The 21,974-nt window shown below is 42.0% G+C and overlaps 1 protein-coding gene across 5 annotated transcripts in view; it reads left to right on the forward strand.

The window, feature by feature from the left end:
* Positions 1-20,074, forward strand: part of FAM107B (family with sequence similarity 107 member B) — a 94,054-nt gene extending 73,980 nt beyond the window's left edge. For all 5 annotated transcript variants that reach the window (XM_052681054.1, XM_052681055.1, XM_052681051.1 and 2 more), the window contains exons 2-4: positions 10,629-10,812; positions 15,370-15,523; positions 16,941-20,074. In XM_052681054.1, coding sequence (XP_052537014.1) covers positions 10,685-10,812; positions 15,370-15,523; positions 16,941-17,057 — 399 coding nt within the window. In that variant the 5' untranslated portion in view covers positions 10,629-10,684 and the 3' untranslated portion in view covers positions 17,058-20,074. The remainder of the gene's footprint in view (positions 1-10,628; positions 10,813-15,369; positions 15,524-16,940) is intronic.
* Positions 20,075-21,974: the final 1,900 nt, after the last annotated feature.

Genomic DNA, 21,974 nt, shown 5'->3' on the forward strand with positions numbered 1-21,974 from the left:
CCTAGAAACAGCCCAGTGTCACCACACTGCTTAATTTGTTCGGCCAGAGTATAAGCTAAAATCTCACCTACGTGCTTGCTAAGCTGGTGTGGCTGCTTTTGGTTTAAATGTTGACACTGTGGGTTCTTCATTCAAGCAAGGCTGAAAGGACACAGGCAGCTCATCTCTGTGAGGAGCACATGAATGTGGTGTTCGGATGGAGGCTTCTTGTTTCTTCAGAAAACAATGCCCTTCCTCTGCGAGCAAGGCAGGATGTGCTGTCCTTTCACTTGCTGTGTACCCAGTGATATGCAGCTCTGCCCTGGTTTCAGAGCTCCCTGATTTATGGTGTTGCAGTAAGAGCTGCTGACTGTAGCTGCTCAAAGAGCATGTAAAAGTCAACAGCTTTGACAGATGTGACCCAATGTCAATAGTTTTGCTTTCTATAATTTCGTGTCTTTGGGGCTCTCACTCCTTCCATTAAACAGTGAAGAGGTGATGTTTCTGTAGATGCATTGTGGCACATTGTGTTCTTTCAGGTCCCCTGTTAATCACCTTTGCAGTTTTGTAACTTCACATGTATCTCAAAGCTGTCTTAAAGCCATCTGATGTGTGCCATGGCTCCTATGTCATACATTTTCTGAAGGCTTGTTCTGACTGACATGCTTGTAAATCCATTAGAAAATTATGGTACTTCTGGTTAAGGTCACGAGGAGGGTGTGGAACAGCCTATTCTTTAATTTCGTGCTTTGCCTCCCTTTTGGAGGGTCAGGTCATCAGTTTTATTCTGGCCTTTTCTTTCAGGTCTTTCTTCCTTGCCTTTGTAGTGGTGCCCTTTTGGACTGAGTGCCAGTGAGGAGCCACATACCTAAAATACATCTCAGAGTGTGAGAGCAGATAAAACAGGTCTGGGCAAGGAAGGGTGTCGGTTTGTGGACACAGTGCAGACTGGAATGTGGATGTAGTTGCCAGGGCCAAAACCAGCTTGCAGAGGTAAAGGCTTTTTTTCTTTCCTGTGAGTAAGCTGGAAATGTATTAGCTTGGAGTAGTGATATGTGTATGAAAACTATTCCTTTTAGTTTCCTTTTCTCTGTTTCTAAGAAAAGATATTCTTTGTGTTAAGAAATCAAAATTCATAGAATCAAAGAATGTCCTGTGTTGGAAGGGGCGCATAAGGATCATCAAGTCCAACTCCAGTTCCTATAAGCTGGATGCCTCTTTGAAGCTCCTTGCCAGCAGAGAGAGAACTTGGAAAAAACAATTTTACTAGCAAAGATTTTTCTTTTCTTTTTCTTTTTTTTTTTTTTTTAAAGCCAGGAAAGGATTTTCTTCCTGGAAAATGAAGAGAACTTGAGAGGTTGAGTTGGCAGGTAATCGATTCACATCTGCCTGGTCTGAGGAAGTATTTTGTTTTTATGTAACTACCTATGAATTTACTTAGGAAATGGGCAAGTTGCACTGAAAAATCACTGTGTGATTTTCATTACGCCAGAGTTTTTAAATGTGTTGAAAATAGCCATCTTTTGTGTAGAATTTCTTTCAAGTTGTCATTCAGAAACAATTTACACCCCTTATTAACATGGGGAGACATGACAGCACAGCAGATCGTGCTGTGCCATAACTCCAAACAGTGCTGGTGTTTCCCAAAGATCAGCATGAGGCACGAAGCAAGATCTGGAGGTTCACTAAAGCCTTACACTCCAAAAAGCACGAGTTGAAGATTTACAGCACTGGTGTAACTTAAGCAGCATGTAAACTACTCAGCTCACTTGGTCTCATTTTTGTTGCTGTTCCTACTTAATGTAAATCTGATTAATGCAAAGATTCTAATTTACAGATTTCATTTCAAATGCTTATTAATTGCATTCATAGACTTATAAATTTGTAAAATTAGAAGGGATAATTATCCTGTAATTTGATCTCTCCATGTGATTGAACTGCCTTTGACTTCACATTACAAGTCTTTCAGTCAATTTACTACTGCATTTTCCTCACTTTAAAAGTGTGTGCCTTATTTTTAGAAATGTGTTTTCTAGTCCCTGTCTCCAGCCATCTTCAGCCTTGCTGCTTGTAGAATAAACAAGCTGGTCTTAAACGGCACATTTTTTAAGTCAAGTAGACTGAGCTCTTTTGACCACACCAATATACGGTGTATTCTTCAGTTCTTAATGTTATTGCTATTGCATTTCGTAGAATCATAGAATCCTTACAGTTGGAAGGAGCATCTGAAGGGCGCCTAGTTCAACTGCCCTGCAGTGAACAGGGACACCACAGCTAGATCAGGGCCTGATCCAGCCTGGCCTTGACAGTCTCCAGGGCATCAACCACATCTCTGGACAACCTGTGTCAGTGTCTTGCCACCCTCACTGTAAAATATTTTTTCCTTACATCTAACCTAACCTCCCTGAGCTTCAAGCCATTTCCCCTTGTTCTGTTGCCACAGACCCTGCTACAGAGTCTGTCCCCTTCTTTCCTGTAGCTCCCCTTTAGATCAGGCCATTCTCAGGTCACCTCACAGCTTTCCCTTCTCCAGGCTGAACAGCCCCAGCTCTCTCAGCCTGCCCTCATAGGAGAGGTGTTCCATCCCTTGGATCATTTCTGTGGCTCTCTTCCAGACGTGTTCCAGCAGGTCCACATCTCTCCTGTACTGAGGACTCCCCATCTGGATGCAGCACTCCAGGCGAGGTCTCACCAGCGCAGAGCAGAGTGGCAGGATCACCTCCCTCGCCCTGCTGGCCACGCTTTTGATGCAGCCCAGGATACAGTTGGCTTTCTGGGCTGCGAGGGCACACTGCTGGCTCAATCCTGCTTCCCATCCACCAGTATCCCTTGGTCTTTTTTGTTAGGGTTGCTCTCAATCCTTTCATTTCTGAGTTTGTATTGGTACTGGGGGCTGCCACAACCAGGTGCAAGACCTTGCACTTGGATTTGTTGAACGTCATGAGGTTCAGCAAGGCCCACTGCTAAAGCCTGTCTGGGTCCCTGTGAATGGCATCCTGTCCTTCTGGTGTGTCAACCACACCCCACAGCTTGGTGTCATCAGCAAACGTGCTGATTTCCTTTTTAATGTTCTATTTGTTACACATAGCAAAGCTGTGCTCCCTTGCCAGTCGTATTTATAGGAGTGCCAAGTAACCTAGCTGCTCTCTTACTCCAAAATTTTGTTATATATACTTATCAAAGGTTGGTTTACCTTTTTTGTCCTTTAACTGGCATAGACTTACGCTCGAATGAATCAAGTGCACAAATCTCTCTTGGTCATCATCGTTGTTGTAGCATCCAGAAGAAGATTTCCATTTAGAGAGCATGATTTAACTTAGAATCATAGAATCAAATTGTTTGAGATGGAGGAGACCTTTAAAAGTCATCTAGATGAACTTCCCTGCAGTGAACAGGGACACTCACACCTAGATGAGGTGCTCAGAGCCCCATCCAGCCACACCTTGAATGTCTCCAGGGATGGGGCACCCACCACCTTTCTGGACAGCCTGTTCCATTGCTTCACTTCTTGTGTTCCTGGACCTTGCATGGAAACACACGTCGCTCCCTCACCTCTCTCACCAGTTCTTGGTGAACAAAATACACAAAAAATACAGAAACAACCATCATCATGTGTTCCTCTCTTGTGTGGAAGAATCTTGCTGAACTGTGTGAACTAGACTTTAACAGCGTTCAAGACTCACCAGTCTCTTTTTGGCAGCTGATGTCAGATGTTTGAAATGTTTCCACTCTCCATATTAATAAGATGCTGCTGGCTGCTCTGGATGTTTTTCCCCCAGTGGAAATACCCCTCCTTAATCTTAAAGCCTCCTATGACTGAGAAATGACCGACTTGTAATGCTGATGGCTTCACAAACAGACCGTCTTAAAAGTAGGACCTTCTGCTAAAAGGCCGTGGGATTTTTTGTTTGTTTACTCAGAAGTTTAGCAGTTTTGTACAAAAACACTGATTTTGGTCGGTCTTTTCCCTTCCCCTGCTTTGACTGGTCTCTGTGCCAAAAGCTTCTGTTCCTGTCTGTAGGAAGTCCTTTACCACTGGGTGACACTGTTTGATAGTTCTTCACATTTGCAATAGTCAAGTCCTGAAGAAACTGTCCTCTGACTCTTGGAACTTCTGGTTTTGAATTAACGCTCTGTTTTTGTATGAAATGTACATTGACCTACTTCTCCTGAACGTCACGTTTACTGTGGTGCATAAGAATTACCGTGTAGCACAGAGGTGAAAGCCACATACACATTTTCAGTTGCACGTCTTTACTAGTTGTGATTTATTGCTGCCAAGTGAATGACATTAGATTAGATGGAAGGGAGGAGGTGTGCACGGCATGCCAATGTTCTGTGAAATGAATACACGCAGTGCTTTCTGGGAACAAGGTGCATAGTTTGGTTTATTTCTGTGAATTTCAGATTGGAAGCTTAGCGTGCCAGTGGGTTGGCCAGGGACTAACATTTTGGGAAGATGTGTGCTATTCACAGCTCGCTAGTTTTTATCTGTGTCTTTCTGTCCCTTCTCTGCTCTAATAAAACATAGATGCCAACCAGTTTTACAGGGAAAATTCACACCTGAGTTTTGCCTACCTGGCAAAAAGACGACCTGGTCTCCATCTGCAGTGGTGAACACAAGTCTTGGTTTCCTTCCTTCCCTGTGCTCTTACAGTTACCTTTGTTTGCAGATTTTCAAGAGGCACTCTCTCTCCTTTTCTACCTCTTATTGCACAGCTTCATCGGTATGTTTTCAGCATTTTAACCAAGCAAGAGAAGAAATTCAACTGCGTAGGGCTGTTGGTACATCTAGCTCGTTTCAGATATGCTGACAGAGGTTGCAGCTGTAGGGAAAATTATTTTTTATTACAATAAATTCATGCTCGTTTGTTTTCATGATTTCGGTTTAAGGTGAAAACACTCTTAAAGACTCTTGTCTCTCTTTCTTTTTTTCTAGATAGACTGGAAACTAAGAGGGACCAGTCATTGTGCTCTTGCCAGCATCACCCTTTAGCCATTAGCCTCACTGGGGATGTAGGCTCTTCTCTTAGCACCCAAGGCTTTACTGAACTTCAGAGCGCAGGAACAGAGATTGCCTGGCAGTGTTTAAATTGTATGAGAGCCGTAAGCAACGCTTTGCATTTGAGAGAACTGTGGTAGTAGGGAACACTGCCCCAGATCTTGCGTTCCCTTCCCCTTTAGGTGTCAGTGCCAATACAAACATCTTTGAAATGACCCTTTTTCTTCTGGTTTCTCATCTAGTGGGTGTTTTATCTGTGCTGTGTTGACATTACGTTGTCAGCAGTACTAAGGGAAGAAAATGAATGTTAACTGGATATCCTTAAGGTTTGGAGTGCTTTAGTTCATTTTAAAAAGACAGTAGGAATAGTTTCAGTAGCTGGTGAGCCCTGCTTTTCTCCAAACTCATGGCATCGCTGAAATTGCTTTGTGCTGCTCTGGTCAAGTGAGCAGGAGCAGCACCACAGTTACTGTGAGGAGTCTCCATGGTCCTTCAGTCTTCTGGCAGCTGTGTGGCTAATGAAGCCATTAGCAGCTGGTACCAATACCTCGCTCCCTAGGTTTGAGGCTGGGGTCCGACAGACCCTGTTCACTGCCACTGTAGTCAGGAAGGTGTTCTGAGTTAATGTGGCTGTGTTTATGTGGGCCCAATTGCAGTGTCATCTGTCAGGCTCACACATTTTTTAAGAGTGTTGCTATGAGATGTGCCATCAGACTGTGGTAAATGAAAGGAGGAGGGTTAAAAATACTTTTAATAAATTAACCATTTCTATTTGCATTTAATAGTAGCTTAGGAGGTCTTTCTTACTGATGTATTCCAGTGAGGTAATCTCAATGTTGTTGCAAAGGAGAAAGGTTACATATATTCAGAGAGCTTATAAAATCTGCCTGTGAGAAGGGTGTTGTTAGTTAAATTATTCTGGCATTGTACTGACAGCAAAATTTCAGGCTTGCTACTTCATTTAGTCTACTGTGATCCAAACCTCACTGTCCCTCTGAGCTGCAGAAGCCTGCATGGATAGAAGCCAAGCTGCTTGGACACGGGCTGGCATCAGCATCCTGCCTGGGAAGAGTATTTTGCATTCTGTTTTCAGCAGCTCTAACTTTGAATGAAAGGGTGAACTGTGGGAAGTTATTAATGATATCTGTAATCATGGATTAATCACGTATATCTTTGCAGTCAAGTGCCTCTTGCTACACTGAGTGCATTTAGATGAAAATGATAATGGTGAAGGGCTTTGATGTACAGTGTTGAGGTGATTGGAAGCAGCTCTTTAGCTTTCTGTCCAAGCTGGACTGTGCAAGGCAGCACTGTTTGAGCTGGCACAGTGAACACTTACTCCAATTCTTCTCAAAATGGGAAGGAGGAGAGTAAAACCATATTTCTTCCTAAAGAATGCCTTTGGGTTACTTGTAACAAACCGCGAGTCTATGAAGTAGTGTAAAGATCTAAAAATGTAAGTCTTAAAAAACAGCGTTTGATGGTTTGCAGTACAGCTCAGAACAGATGTTCTGACTTTTTCCAGAATAAAATCCGATTTCAGGAGGAATCCAGTGTTTGGGCTAATGCTTCTGGGGAAGATATTAATTCAATCATTTAGTAAGACAAAGAGGAAATGATATGAATTTAGCTCTAATGTAATTTTTGGATCCTAGACTAGTCTTATTTTGATGTTCATCTGTATTCCTAGGCATTTATTTGTCTGCTTTTTAAGGGGCCTCAAGTCTACCTCTGCTTCCACAGCTGCAAATAATTGTGGGAGCCGTTTGAAGGGTGAAAATGCCTCTTATATGTACAATCATATAAATGTCTGGTGTCTCACAGGAATTTTTATGTATAGATTCCATGTGTGTATGGTGATTTCTGGTATGATAAATACCAGAGAGAAAATAAATGCAACTCCCAGAATGCCATATAAACACAAGCTTTTTTTTTTTGCATGAACTTCCTTCTCTGAAGCCTTATGAGCTCTGTTGCTGCAAATACTCTGGCATATGGAGAATCCTACAGCCAGTGTTGTTAAGATCTACCTTGAATCTGCTCAAAATGCCAGTGACTGTCCATAGCAATCTTGGCACGTGTCTTGCGGGGATTTTTGCTGGACAAAACTCTGTAGATGGAATAAAAAATGAAGAACACCAGAAATGGACATGTATCCTGGAGATGTTCCCCTTAAAAGTTACTTGCATTCCTCTAGCATGCAATTATTACATTGAGAACAAGCTCAGCCAGAACATCCAGTGTATCCAACTCTCTTTATCTCAGTTTTGTTGTAAGGTAACAGTGAAATGCAGAAATGGATTATGCTTGATGTGTGGATGACTGAAAGGAGTCTCTCCAGCAGCATATTCCTGCCAAGTGATTGTTTGGATTAAGGCTTGGAAAAATATAAAATACTTTGTGTACATTCACAAGACAGAATTGTGCAGAGACCATTCACAGAATGGCCTGGGTTGAAAAGGGCCATATTAATCATCTGGTTTCAACCCCTGCTACGTGCAGGGTCACCAACCACCAGACCAGGCTGCCCAGAGCCACATCCAGCCTGGCCTTGGATGCCTCCAGGGATGGGGCATCCACAGCCTCCTTGGGCAACCTGTTCCAGTGCGTCATCACCCTTTGTGTGAAAAACTTCCTCCTAATATCTAACCTAAACCTCCCCTGTTTTTCCAGTAATGCTGGAACATTACTAATGACATGTAATAGTACTGCACTTCATGTTCCACTGCGATGATCTGAGAGCAGCTCTATGTGTTGTGGCTTTTGCAGTGATGAACAGTAGGGACTCACTGAATAATCATGATGATTTTGTCATTCCATTAAACTTTGTTTTTGAACTTACGGGATTCTGTTATCAAGCTCGGCTGATGTACCGACGTGTTGTCTGAATATCAGAATGAAACTCAGTGGTTATTTACACTTCCAGCACGGTTCCTGTCTATTGTGTGCTGAACTCTTGGGGCCTCAGTCTCCCTTTGTGAAATCTACCTGTGTTTTCCTAAATGTTTGCTTTGAAAGGGTGTGGGTAGAAATCACACTGTGCTGATTGTGTTGGTTGCGTATTGCAGGACTGGGATGGTGGCCTTCAGCCAGGCCAGCCCAGATTTGCAAAGGGTGGAAGAGGATTCAGTGAGCAGAAGATGGGTCCCCTGCAGTGGTAGCTCTGTTTGGAAATCCTAGCTGAAATCACTTGCAGCTTAATCACATGTGGAAATTGTCTTCAGCTCCCAAAGGAATTTCATTCATTCATGCTTGCTTCTGGTAGAGTTCATGTTACATTAGGAAACCACTATTTCTGACCTTGGAGCTGAATACACGTTTTTAAAAATAGACATGGGACAGAAGAAAGAACAGACTCCACTTTAAGTTTTTGCCAAAAGCAAATATACAAGTTGCAAAATATAACATCAAACTTTCTGAGAAACGATTGATTTTTCGAGGGCTCATGTTAGAAAACCAGTATGTTGTTCATGACGAACAGTTGTGGGTGATTCTGCATTTTTCATCTTTGCCTAAGCAGATGGAAAACTTGTCTTAAAGAAGCAGCAGGTCATTTTCTGGCTGATTACACAGTTATACTGTATATAGAAAACTATACTTTTATGATTATACGGTGCTTTTATGGAGAGCTGTGGATGATAAATGCCTTCCAAGAGTCTGGCAGCCCTACCAGAGCAACAGAGCTGAGAGTATAGAAGAACAGAACTTAATACCCATCCTCTGACTGAAATAAACCTGTGGATACCAGAGTTGTTTTAGTTGTGAGAGGCCTGACGTGAATACCAAGGAAGTATGAATTGCTGCATTCCTATGTAGAATAAATAAAAGGGGAAAAAAACCCTAGTTTATTCAGTCATTGATAAAGAAGGTAAACTTCCACACTTGTAAGTGATGTGCATCGAGAAATAGGCTCTGTTTGGGGTAGTTCCTTAAGTTTTGGCCTTTTTATAGGACTTGCAATTATACAGCACCGTGGTCTTCCCAGCAGTGCGTGGCAGGAGGATAAGAAGCAGCAGGCAGAAACTGGAACACAGCTGCCATAAGGGAAAGTTCACCACGAAGTGAGCCTGGGAGCAGGTTGCCTGTAGAAGCTGTGCAGCCTTAGGGGACTTAGGACCTTGCAGGATAAAGCCTTGAGCAGCCTGGTTTGATAGCTGATACGACTTTCAGCAGGTTAGACTAGAACTGAATTTCTTCTCATCTGAATTTTCAAAGGGTTCTTTGTATGTGGTGTTTGTGGGGATAGGTGGTTGCTTGAGTGAAGCAAGAACGACTCTGAAGGGCTGACTGAAGTATTTTTATTGTATAGTCAACATCAGAAATGGGTTTGTGCCATCTGCTGCAATATGCTTAAGTTGTTTTGAACCACTGGCACTGCTGACAGCTACTTTTTCTTTACTAGTTTCAGAGATCCCAGTGAGAACTAACACTCCCACAGAGATCAGAAATGCTACAGATGTCCTCACCATGAAAAACTAATGCCAGGGCCACCCTGCTTCTCATGGGATTAGCTCCGTAGAAGCTAGATGTGTGAGATGTAGCACCAATAACAGCACGCAACCCCCACTGTGCTTTCAAGTACAGACACTGAAAGGGCTTTTCAGGGTATGTTAGACACATTCAAATCCAGCATGGCTTCCCTGCATCCAGTGACAAACGAGTGCTGTGGTTTCCCTTCTTCATCTGTAAGCCTGCTTGCAGCCCTGCTGCATGCTGGTAATGTTCTGTATGAAGGTATCTTACAGTGGAAACCTTTTCACTGTGCCAAGAGGTAAGCACTGGTTACAGTGGGATCTGAATTAAAACACAGATTCAGCTTCTAATGGAAGATACGTGGCAAACCCCAGTGGTTCTCTGACTCATCTCAGAGCTCCATACTCTACAGCATGCAGCATTCGGCTGTTCTGTCAGTCAGGCTGATGGAGGTCTCTGCTTTTTTACTTTTATGTCCCATTGATTCATCTCTGTAAAACCCACATGCTGTGAGGTTGTTTTTTCTTGTCCAATCAAGAGACCAATGTTTGTTTCACCAAGCTGCAGCATGCTGGATTCTGTGTGCTGCTTTCTGGGACAGCAAGTGGAGACAGAACTGCTCTGAGTGTGTTTTGTTTCAGACGCTGAACTTTTTGTGGCCAAGGCTTTTAGTGGAATGGGAGGGATTTCTTCTCAGAAGTGTGGTGAAGCATTGGCACAGCCTGCCCAGGGAGGTGTCACTGTCCCTGGAGGTGTGCAAGGAAAGCCAGAGGGACATGGTTAGTGGCCATGGTAGGGATGGGCCAGCTGTTGGACTGTGTGTTCTTAGTAGTCTTTTCTAACCTTAATTATTCTATGATTCTATGACTTATTTCACATCATTAGGGATTTTCACATGTTTGACTTGGAATATTTGTCCAGCTATTAGAATGAGAGGAATCTCTGTATCCCAGTGAAGGGATGAAGGGTTTTGAAATTGCCATCTATTAAAAAAAAAAAACGGTACTGATGTTTGCACTGAGCACATTAATTTACTAAGACAAAATCTATCCAGAAAAGCTTGAATGTTATTAATGTGTGTTATTACAGTGTGCCTCTGCGTGTTTCAGTACATTTTCAAAAGGCCTTTCAGTGTTGATTTACCATAGTCTTCCCCTCCCCCCTTGTTTTCCAGACACTGTGAGTAAGGACACCGAACCCAAAGATCCATTTCCCATTCCAAGAAAGATTATGGCTGAACCGGACTACATAGATGATGACAACCCTGAGTTAATTAGACCTCAGAAATTAATTAATCCTGTGAAGTCATCCCGGAATCATCAAGATCTCCATAGAGAGCTGCTTATGAATCAGAAAAGGTAAAAGTCTGACAATCACGTGTGCTGTTCCTCGACCCCAGACACACAGCTTGAGTTTCATCAAAATGATGTTTCACCCCACACCCACTGGACGTTCATTGATGAAAACCTCGTAGATGAAAAGACTGCAGTTCTTAACCATGGTGTTTATTTGTTTGAATTTGAGTTCAATTGGTCCAATCCTTCTTTCTGTGAGAATTTTATCTTCTTTTCCAAATTTAATCGTTAGCTTTATTTTCAGGCAGCTTTGATATCCATTTTAGTATTGAATCATTATATTCATTACAAAGGCTTTGCCATATTGCCTACTGTTTATGTGTAGTGTAATCAGTGGTGCTACCTATGCCAGCTGCAAATGGGATACTTAAAAACCTATGTATAACCAACAAAGTCTAAAACAGTGCTGACATAATAGTTGTGTAAGAAAGCCATAGGCTGCTCTGCTGTTTCATCTGAGTCTTAATGTAACTGAAGGTCTTCCATGTCTGCTTCAGTGCTGGTCAAAAACTACACTGAAGATGTCAAACACAAGATCAGTTGTTGATCATTCAGCATTCAGTTGATCAGCTCTGTAAAAGCTTATGTAAATTAGACTTGCCATGTGGTGTTTGTGAATACTCACTAAAGGCTGTTTTCATGAGGAAGAGGTTCAGTTCTCCCACGTCACATTTCATATTTGTTATCAGCACTCTATTTTGTCTTCAGCTCTCAACCTGAATGGATTTTGTCAGATATTTGATAGTCACCAACAATATCATCAAATCTGTGAATTTTCACCATTCCCAGCACTTCTAAGCTAAAGAAATTGTATATTTTATTTCAGAAGTTGTTCTGTGCTTACTTGATCTTTCTTACGTTGCAGTGATAGCCTGATGCCTGCTCTGCTGCTGCACAAGTGTTTCTTTGTGTATTTTGCAAATTCTGCTTCCTTCTTAGTTGGATGGGATTGTGCAGCTGTTGCTTTATATATTGCTTGTGAAGATGTAAAGAATTGGAACGTGATTTCATCAACTGTGCTGAGACACAGGGGCTTGGCCCAGGGTAGATGAGGGTCTGCTGTTAAATCTCTTCAACAACAAACAACTCTTTAAAAGAAAAAAAAAAAAAACCACTAAAAAATAGCTGCCTAACTACACAGAGGAGAAAAAGCCTCCAAGCTTGTGGGACTCCACCATTTAAACAACTAACATCTAAACAATTTAAACAAACCACCATTTAAACAAACTAACATCTATATAGATTCATGATTTGATGAAGATATCCGGTGTTACTTTGATGTCAAGAGTGTAACCGTGCATGGCTGTCCTAGCAGGAGTAAGTGAAGACGTGGTGTCTTCCTGCCTCCTCACAGATTAAGTAGAACTTGCAATTCAGGAATCTTATTTAATCCTTCAATAAGATACATAATTTTAGTCCTAATGTTCCTTGGCCACTTGCAGCTGGAGTGATAGTAGATCCTTTAATCATCATTTCCACATCTCTTCCAATAACTCGAATGCTACGAGGGATTGCAGTGTGGGTGCCACTACATCAGGAAGTGGTTTGGACTTGATTTGCTCCTTTGTCTTTTGCCCTCATTTATCAGCTGCCTGTGCAGTTCTTAACTTAAGGCTGCAGTAACAGATGCACCCTGAGTGTCTTCTCTACAGACTGTCTACAAAACAAAGAACCACTCAAGAGGCATATCACACGGGCAGGGATGTGAGGATCCCCAAAGCAGAAGTGGAAGAACTATTTCAGAGTGCATTTGAAAATAAAAGTTGCTGTTAACACCCATTCAGGCTTTTTGAGACCCAGGACCTTAGTAAAGTAGAGGAAGAACTACTTCGGTTCAGCTGTATATTTGGCAGAAGAGTTGCATTCTGAAAGTTTCTCCTTTTTTCCCTTTCTGGCAGAGTGGTGTTTTGAGGGGAGAAAAGGGCCTTTTCTATGTGTAACAGCAAAATCCTCACAAATGCTAGGCTTAGATACTTAATTCTAAATGAACTGCTTACACAATACAGCATTTCTTTAGTGATGAAGAAGTAGAAATGTTTTACAGAATGCCAACTGAATTGGAAGAAACTGGCCTAAATAGGTGTTTGTCCTATTTTTTTTGTTAATGGGATTAAACATCAAAGTCAGTTCCCAGCACCACAGAGTTTAAAGGCATTGAAAGGAAGATAGTTGAAGTTTCTCAACTTATGATTTTATTGTAAAGGATGTGGAGACTGCACTAAATTAAGTCTACTTTTTTTCCTTTTTAAGTTTATGAAAGCATAAAGCACTTGAAACCAGTATGAAGTTCTTTTCTTTCTGAAGAATATCCTATTACACAAAACAGTTGTGCTGCCCTCAATACCCCTTCTTCTCTTATTATGATTTTGATTAGTTGCAGCTGTTAATTTTAGAGCCTTATTTATTGGTGCAGAAATGAAATACTTTGAGGATTTCAGCAGCAGAAAATCTTCTTTGAAAAGATGTTTAGGACTCCGTGCTTTATTCTGTGGCACTACCTCTGATATGAGGCTTTTCCTTGATGTAGGTATTAGGTTTGTGTTATCACACACACAGAATCACAGAATGGCCTGGGTTGAAAAGGACCACAGTGATCATCCAGTTCCAACCCCCTGCTGTGTGTAGGGTCACCAACCACCAGACCAGGCTGCCCAGAGCCACATCCAGCCTGGCCTTGGATGCCTCCAGGGATGGAGCATCCACAGCCTCCTTGGGCAACCTGTTCCAGTGCTTCATCACCATCTGTGTGAAAAACTTCCTCCTCCTCTGACATAGATAAATAAGGGGTATGCTTTGCTATTGCAAATTGCCACGTATGTGGAGGAATTTCAGTGCTCTGATAGAAGTGGTCAAGCACAGTTTGTTTGCTCTGCTTTTTTAAGACTTTAATCATGCAGAGGTGGTACAAGACACCTACTTACTCCAGTAGCAGCCTGCTTGTTGCTTTCCCTCTCTAAATGCAGGAGTGAGAATAGGATTGACGTTACAGGTGTTGTTTCACAGCCTGACTGCTGATCCCTTTTGATGAGATGGAGAGGTCTTCTGCAGGTGTTAGTTGTGCTGTAGTTAGGATCAATTGGACACCCAAATCAGCGATGTGTAACGTTACTTAGCAGCTTGCATCTGATTGATGGCTACCTTCACTGCTCATCAGTGTAGAAGTTCCCATTGATTCAGCTCTCACTGACCCAGCTGTAGTAGAAGTCATTAATAGTAGTAGCAGTAGTCATTATAATAAAATATTACTTCAGCTTTTCTCTGCCTGACTTAATTTTTAACTGCTGAAATGTAATTAAAATAGCATGAAACATAAAATATTAATACAGTCTTGCAGCTTGTTGCATTCAGGCCATGAGATGCATTATGAGAAATATGGAGCAGCATGTGGTGTTGCTAAATATTTGATTTTGCTGCCAGGGTATGTACACTGATAGAATGTTGCATAATATATGGAGTCGCTCATAGATGCCACTGTAAAATGGCTTTTTAATATCTTTTTAGACATGCTATCAGATACACATGGAAGAATTAGGCGAGCACAGATATTACACTGAGAAGTGGTAAAAATATGCTTTTTTTGAAAGCTTCTTCAGATTACTGAATTTCTTGAGATTGAAGTTAAAAATGGCTGATGTTGAACTCGATGTGCTCATACAGCAGTCATCCCAGTGAAAACTACAATAACAAAGGCATATTTTGGATCTTTCTTCTCCAACTAATAATGGAATGATGAGGGTATTCCAATTAGGATCCTAGAATATCTCGAGTTGGAAGGCACTCAGAAGGATCATGAAGTCCAACTGCAAAGAATAAGCTTTGCCATTTCAGAGTTGTGGGCTCGGAAAACATTTGGTACTGAAATCTCATCAGATCATCCTTGCCCCTTTGTTTGATCTCCAAGGTGACTGCAACCTTTTTTTATGTGGGGTTGTTGTTGTTTTAGCCCCTTTCTGTGTGATTTTCAGCACAGCCTGGGAGCTCTCGCTGTTCTCAATGGAAGTAGTGCAGCAGCCAGGCATGGCTAAAGCTGTCATATTGTCAAGGAAGGACTGCATTAATGATTCCCAGAAGCAATGTGACAAAATCCAGAGGGACGATATGTTTTTGTTCTGTCCATGCAGCTGGACATACTACCCAGTGCAGGACTGTCAGAATGCAGTCCCTCTGAATTATCAGCCAGCTTTGTTTGTTTGTTTGTTTTCCACAATTAGTTTTCAGCTCTGATTTGTGATGTTTTTAAAATTGGTTCTTCTGGAGCAGAGAAAAAGAGAGGGAAGGCTCAAGATGAAAGCCCTAACAGAGAATTATTCAGGAGAAACATTAGCATGTGTGTTAAAGGGGAACATTCTCAGTGATAATATGGCTTCATTTCCAACTTATTGTTGGAGACCAACACATCTTCTGCCTATTTTTTGCTTTTAATTAAATATTTGTTTTTCAAAGTACCTAAATGGGCAGCCAGTTGACTTGAGAAAACCTGCCTACAGGTTTTGTCAGCTTATTAAAAAATGATCTTTCTTCCTTGTTTCCTTCTCCCTTCTACTCCCATTTAATTTGAAGGGGTCTTGCACCTCAGAACAAACCAGAGTTACAAAAGGTGATGGAGAAAAGAAAAAGGGATCAAGTTATTAAACAGCAAAAAGAAGAGGAGGCACAAAAGAAGAAGTCAGACCTGGAAATAGAGCTACTGAAACGGCAGCAGAAGCTGGAGCAGGTAAGATGGGAGGTAACACTGACTTCACACATCAATCTCTGAGCTAGTCACCTGGTGCTCTAAGAAAGAAGCAGCAGATGATTTTTGCACAGTTCCTCTGACAAAATGCAAATGAATTTTTCTCAATTAGTCAGTTCACACGCTACCACTGCCTCGTTTGTATGAAGAGATGATCCACCAAAATAGATGATAGACTGTAGTGCACTAAAACTAGATACTTGGTGAATAAAAACCTCAGTTTTTTCTTTCTTCTGGGCTGTGTACTAAACGAGGTGACTTTCTAAGGCTACAGAAGGTTTTCTTAATGAATGAATTGGCTTTTTCAGATGAAGGAAAACATTCTCATACCCTAAGTACAGAGAATTATATGGAGGTGCAGTCTTTTGCTGGGAAACTTAACTGCAAAGCAGAGGGACAGCCAAATGTCTTTGGGCCTCGTAAGGCACTCTGTGTACCTAAGAGGCAGAATTTCTTCAATTAAATACCTTGTGTATTTAATGAATGCTCTAAAACAGAAATCAATTAAATTTCTCAACAGAAATCAATTAAATCGAATAACTCTCTTGAAAATGAGGTATAGTCACATCAATTATTATGTTTGGCCCTTTTTTTTCTATTACAGTTTTTCTTAATCAGGCATAGAAGTATTTTTGGAGGGAGAAAACCATTGTAATTTTAAATATATCATCCTGTCACTTTTGCCTTAAGCCCTCAGAGAGATAAGGTCAGCTTTCAAATGGCTTAGTCTGTGGGAAGATGCTTGATTTGGAATTCAGCCACCCAAGGACACAGGTAGAATAGAAAATTCTCTTAGGAGAGGAAAAGCCTGCTCACTGCAAGTAATGCTGTGACTTTGTAAGCATCATGGGGATGTCATTAATTGACAGTATGACACGTGGAGGAATGTTGTTGTGATTTACTGTAACAGGGCATGTTCCTCTCAGCGAACCAGAGACAAAGGAGGCATTACTGAGGTGAGCTAAATAAGACCAGCAACGTGGTCCCCATTAATCAGAGAGACCATGGTGTGTTCTAAGACAAAGATCCTTTCAGGAGCTTTTGTTAGTTTTCTAAAGGGTTGTTTCCTTCTTTCTGGTGACGTGACCTGTGTGCCTTCACTGTGGATTGCTAAGCAGTCTTTATTCTGTGCAGTGTGTAAGTAAGCTGCTGCATTAGCACATAGTGCAGGTTTTTGTAGCCTGCTGGAATGATCTACAGCCAAAGGTTTGAAAAGGCTGATAGTTTGTGAGAACAGATAGTCCCAAAAAAATTCAGCTTTATTTTTTCTAGGAGAGAAAGAAAAGAAGCAGTTTAAATTGTTTTGCACGACCAGTTATTGAAACTGTTACATTTTTGTCCTTTCTTTTGATTATCTCTTTTATATGCTCTTATATTTAACACATGAATCTCCTTTAAGCTGGAGCTGGAGCAACAGAAGATACAAGAAGAGCAGGAAAATGCACCTGAATTTGTCAAAGTCAAGGGTAACTTGAGGAGGACGGTCCAGGAAGCTGCGGAAGCACCAGACTCATAGAGGCAGCGCCCACTAAGGCTTCCAGCTTTCCTGCTCTGGCTGCAGAGAGACTTTTGCAAGTTGTCTCACATTTGCCCCATCAAGAGGGAAAAGAACAGCATTCACCTGACACTTACTGAAGATGAGATTTTTATTTCCTAGGACGAGTGGATGATAGACTGTAACAGATCGACTTGCCAAATGCAGTTCTGGGACTGATGCGTGGCATCGGGAGTCTGTCAGTTCAGTGTCATGGACCAGTGCTTATGGAAGTGCTTACTCAGAGATTCTAACCAGGGATAGTGGGGAAGCTTCTTCAGTGTTGCACTGCTTTTTCTCTCTTGTGATTCTAGTTTAGTGGAGGTACACAGATGATATTTTGCTTTAAATCAAAACAAACTCCTCCTGTGATATCTTATGCAACTTTACTGTGCAGATAAGTTTTCTCCGTCTAGACCTAAAGCCTGTGTATATCTCACAATGTATTGGTGTTCAGTTGGAATTTGTATCAAATCTGGGATGACAAGAGGTGTGTTGGTCATCAATGCCCATCCTCACAGGGACAGGCACTTGCAGGCAGAATGGGAATGCTTAAAATTCACCAGCAGTGAACAGGTGAGCAGCCTTAAAGCCCAATTCTCCCTGTTTTGCATGTAGAATCTGGGCTATGAAAGAGCAGAAATTCGATGATCCTTTCACTAGAGAATCAAGAAGCTGATTTATCTCTTTCTTTAAACTTAAAATGTTATGTGAAGGTCTGTACAGTGCTACCTGTGTATTTACGTCTCTTACCTCTCGATGCAAAATGACCTGTCTTCTAACCTTTGTATTTTTAAATCCTACCTACTTTACTGCTGTGGCCTTTCTCCTCCGAGAACATGCTGGTCTGAGTGCAGTGTTGGCACATGACTCATTTGCTGGAACTGAAATCAGGAGTCTTTTCTGCCATCAATTCCTGCTCAGCTGTTGAAGGAATTTTCTGTAGCTCCTGCAACAGAGCAGTGTTTAAACCAGACCAAACTGATGGTTGGGATTTACCAAAATGGAGAATTCTTCCCTGAAGTGAGGCATAAAATGACATTCATTTTATCCCGTCCTTCCTCTAGCTTCAACAGAGGGGAAATGTTTTACCACCGACTCTTCAGGTCCAATTCTGTCACGTTCTGCCTTTCTGCGAGTTATTCCATGACTTGCCATTAAATAAAAGACTGTTCAGTTTTATAGGGATGGCAGAATCTCATCCTTCATGCTTATGACTACTAGTTATCCAGGAAAGCCTGGGATGAGGAGGGGGGGAACAGATTACTCATGTAGGATTATAGAGTTGGATTCTTACCTGGTGTGAGTGGATGCTTTGTCTTCAGAAAGTGGGGAGAATTCCTCATCTTCCTTGCTTAGCATGTTCCTAGCTTTCACTAAAGCTGTACTCATCCATATCAGCTGAGGATCATAGTCTTTGCCTTAGGATGCTAAATGAAATGATTTTGACTTTGTATTTATAAAGGACGTAACTGTCCAAGAACACTTTTTACTAATATCGACAGTGGCATGTTTGTATTGTGGGGGAGGGTCTGTTGGTTTGATTTTTTAGTTTCTTTTGCCTTTCCTGTAAGTATCAGATGTTTTAAACACAATTTCAGCATAGCACGTGGCACAAAACGCTCACAATTAGCAGTGTTTCTTAGAGACAGACTTCAGTTTCTCAAGATCCAGGCATTTATTATGAGGACATAATCATATCAGGAGTAAATTGAATTGTGATAAGTGTATTGCCATTGATTTAGATTTGCAGTGTGACTCATATCTAGATGATTAAATGTGAAGATGGTCTGCCAGACCATTCTGATTATGGAGTTACAAAGAACAAAGGCCAAATATAACTCTTTGTATTTTCTCAGAAGAGGAACACTCAGTGCTGCAGATTCTTCCTCACTCTTTCCCTACAAGAAGAGGACCTACAGTTCTGGCACTTGCACTGCTTGGATTTGTTCCATATTGTTGATTGTTGGGACAGTGTTACATACCAGAGTTCCATGCCACACATTTAACCTTACCATTCTCCCGCCTACCCAGCTTTGTCTGTTGGATTCCACTCTACAATTAACCTGCTGTTCAGTATGGAAATGTCTGGGAATCGGTGAGGAAACCCTCCTCTGGCTTCAGCAGGCTATTTCTTTGCAGCCCTTTGTCTTCAGTGAATATGGCAATCCTACTGTGCAGGCACAGCAAAATGAGTGGAGTTGGGTGCAATCCAAATGGCACTGGAGTCAGTGGAGACAACAGTTTCTCCTTGACTTCTGTAAGCTTTGGATTGGGCCTTCCGAAGCAGAAAGCGTGCTGCTTCCTCTCCATATCAGCTTGTGATTCAGGGTAGTTTCATGTTACGAAACACAGGTGGCCAGAAAACCCCCTTGTACATACAGTGTGAAGTAGATTTTTTTTGTTTTCACTTCAGCGTGTTCATTAGAGCATCTTTGAATCCTGCTGACCTTTTAGTCTAGGAACCCAAATCACTCTCCTATTGATTTGACAAGCAAAAGCCTGTCTTTAATGTCAGGATTGGGCTGGGATGAGTAGCTCTTTGTGGTAGTCAGCTATCAGAGCATGAGTGTCCTGGGTTGCTGCCTAGGTAAGACACTGCTTGCCAATGGAGGTGAGCTATTCCTGATCTGTCCTTCAGCTGCAGGGGATCTGAAGCAATCCTGCAAACACTTCAGTGATTTGAAAATGGCTTGCTTACTTTGACCACTTCTGCCTCTAATAAGGCAGTATTTTTAAAAAATTCTTGCTTTTGATAGTATAATAGTAAATTTTTTAGATTTTTTGTGGCTTTAACCTTCTGTTAATATCTGCACTTGTTTGAGTGTACATATATAAATATATATAAATATAAAAAAGGGAGCCTTAAAGGATTTGTTTTCATAATTTAATATTTTTTGTATTTGCTCTTGTATAATTGTTTTTAACTAAAGGTATTACAAAAATGAGGAATACTTAGAACCAAAGTCATGCTTAATAAAATCTTCTACATGCTTGGAGTATGCAGCAGTGTCTGTCATGTCCTGTTGGAATCAAAACTGTGAAGCATCAAGATTGTGGTGACTTCTAGGTCCTTAAAACTCCATCTGTGTTTGTATACGCAAAACAACTGGCAAAGTAATTTGCAGGAGCAAGGTAAGTTGTGTCTCTTAGTCCTATTATCTCCTCATATCTTTAAAAAGGGCTTTTCAGCCACTGCGAAGTGAGGCAATGAGGGGAAACTCCTGATGGGAACCAAACAATTTTGGCAGTCATTCTTTCTTCTAAGTTTATCAAAGCAGAATTCAGCCTTGGAACCACAAGCATTATCACTGCTCCATTGAAAAAGGCAGTGAGGAAGCAGTAACGAGTCTGCTCCTGGGTTCAGTCCTGCAAAGGGGCTTTTAATTTAGCTGCCACTCAACCCTGTGGTTCTAGTATGACAAAGCTGGACAGGTGAAAGAAAGTGTGTGCATAAATGATTTGCTGGTTTAGAGTCAGATTGTTCTGCGCCTTGGAAAGAAAAATCTTAGTTAAGAGAAGGAGGAAAAGCTGGCAGGGCATTGGAGACACCGTTGGAACAGGTGGGGGTGATCAGTTCACCCCCAAGAACCTCAGCTCATCCTGGAGAGCCCCAACTAGCAGGAGACAGGTGTTGGTGGATGGGGAGACAGAGCAGAGTGCAGTGAAATGAAGTGGGGGAGGAGGACCAGAGTGGTGAATTCAGAACAGATGTCAGGAAATGCTTTTTCCTTCAGAAACTGCTCAGCATGTGGAATGGATCCTGGCAGTAATGCTGATGCAATGGTGCTGGGCCTGCTCCAGGAGCTGTCAAATGTGGGGGAGGTAAGAAAGAATAGAGTTAATAGAGAATAGGTTTTTGTGGTCTGGTGGAGATATTGCCTCGTGCTCTCCTACCTCAAGCATATCCAAATGTGTTTTGAATTATCCTTTGATATTTCACTCCAGCTCCAGAATGAAAACAAAGTGGAGGTCATTTGATATTTCTTTTGCAGCAAGTCCAGCGGAAAAGCTGATCTTCCTTTTGCATGCCTTTTTGGATTGCACTGAGCTAATACATTTTGTCGTGTGGCTTTGCAAGCGTGGGTCTGCTCTACAGGGATCTTCACAGCGGGGCTCTGTGCTCCTGTGGCCATGTGCAACTTGGCTACGCTGTGCCATAGCTGTGTGGAGAGAAGCACTCTTAAATCTTCTTGGTGGCAGATGCAGGAGCCATAGATGTCATTCACACCTTACAATGGCTGATGGCAAACACGGTGACCAGAGGTGCTAAAGAAGTGAGCAAAGTGGCTGGAGATGAACCAGCTTCAAGTGCTGCCGTTCCTGTATTATCACAACTGATGTTTTTAGGGTGGTGAAGGGGAGGGTGAGTTGCATTCACAACACTAAGCAATGGGAAAAGCACCAGCAGTTGGTGAGATCTGAAGAAGTGGAACACCAGATATTTTTTCACCCCACCACGCCAGTTTAAACTGCTTGTGTTATGCTGTGATCTGACAGAATGAAGATTGGCCGTGCCCTCTTAAACTCTGATGATGGTTCTCCATGGTAAAAGCCATGGTAAAAGAGCACTGATATCCATGGTCCATCCTCTGGCATTGCTATAACATAAAATTGGAGCCAGGCCATCACTTGCTGCCTACATTGCCCCTCTGAGGCAAGAAAGGGATTTCTGTTCCACTGACTGGTTACCCAGGGGCTCGGTGTTGCCTCAGATGGGTACATTGGAGCTAATTGCCTGGATTTCACTTGTACCAGTACAGAGAAAGCAGCCCTCTGCAGTTCAGCTCCACTTTGACTCTAAGGGTGCCTGCAACTGCTGACCTGGAGGGAACATCTTCACTGCAAGGACTCTGAAGCCACGTTTGAATGCCGCCTCTAAACATCCATTCGTTCTCA

This window comes from Tympanuchus pallidicinctus, unplaced genomic scaffold (genome assembly GCF_026119805.1).
Source record: "Tympanuchus pallidicinctus isolate F22 unplaced genomic scaffold, pur_lepc_1.0 scaffold19, whole genome shotgun sequence".
Taxonomy (NCBI): Eukaryota; Metazoa; Chordata; class Aves; order Galliformes; family Phasianidae; genus Tympanuchus; species Tympanuchus pallidicinctus.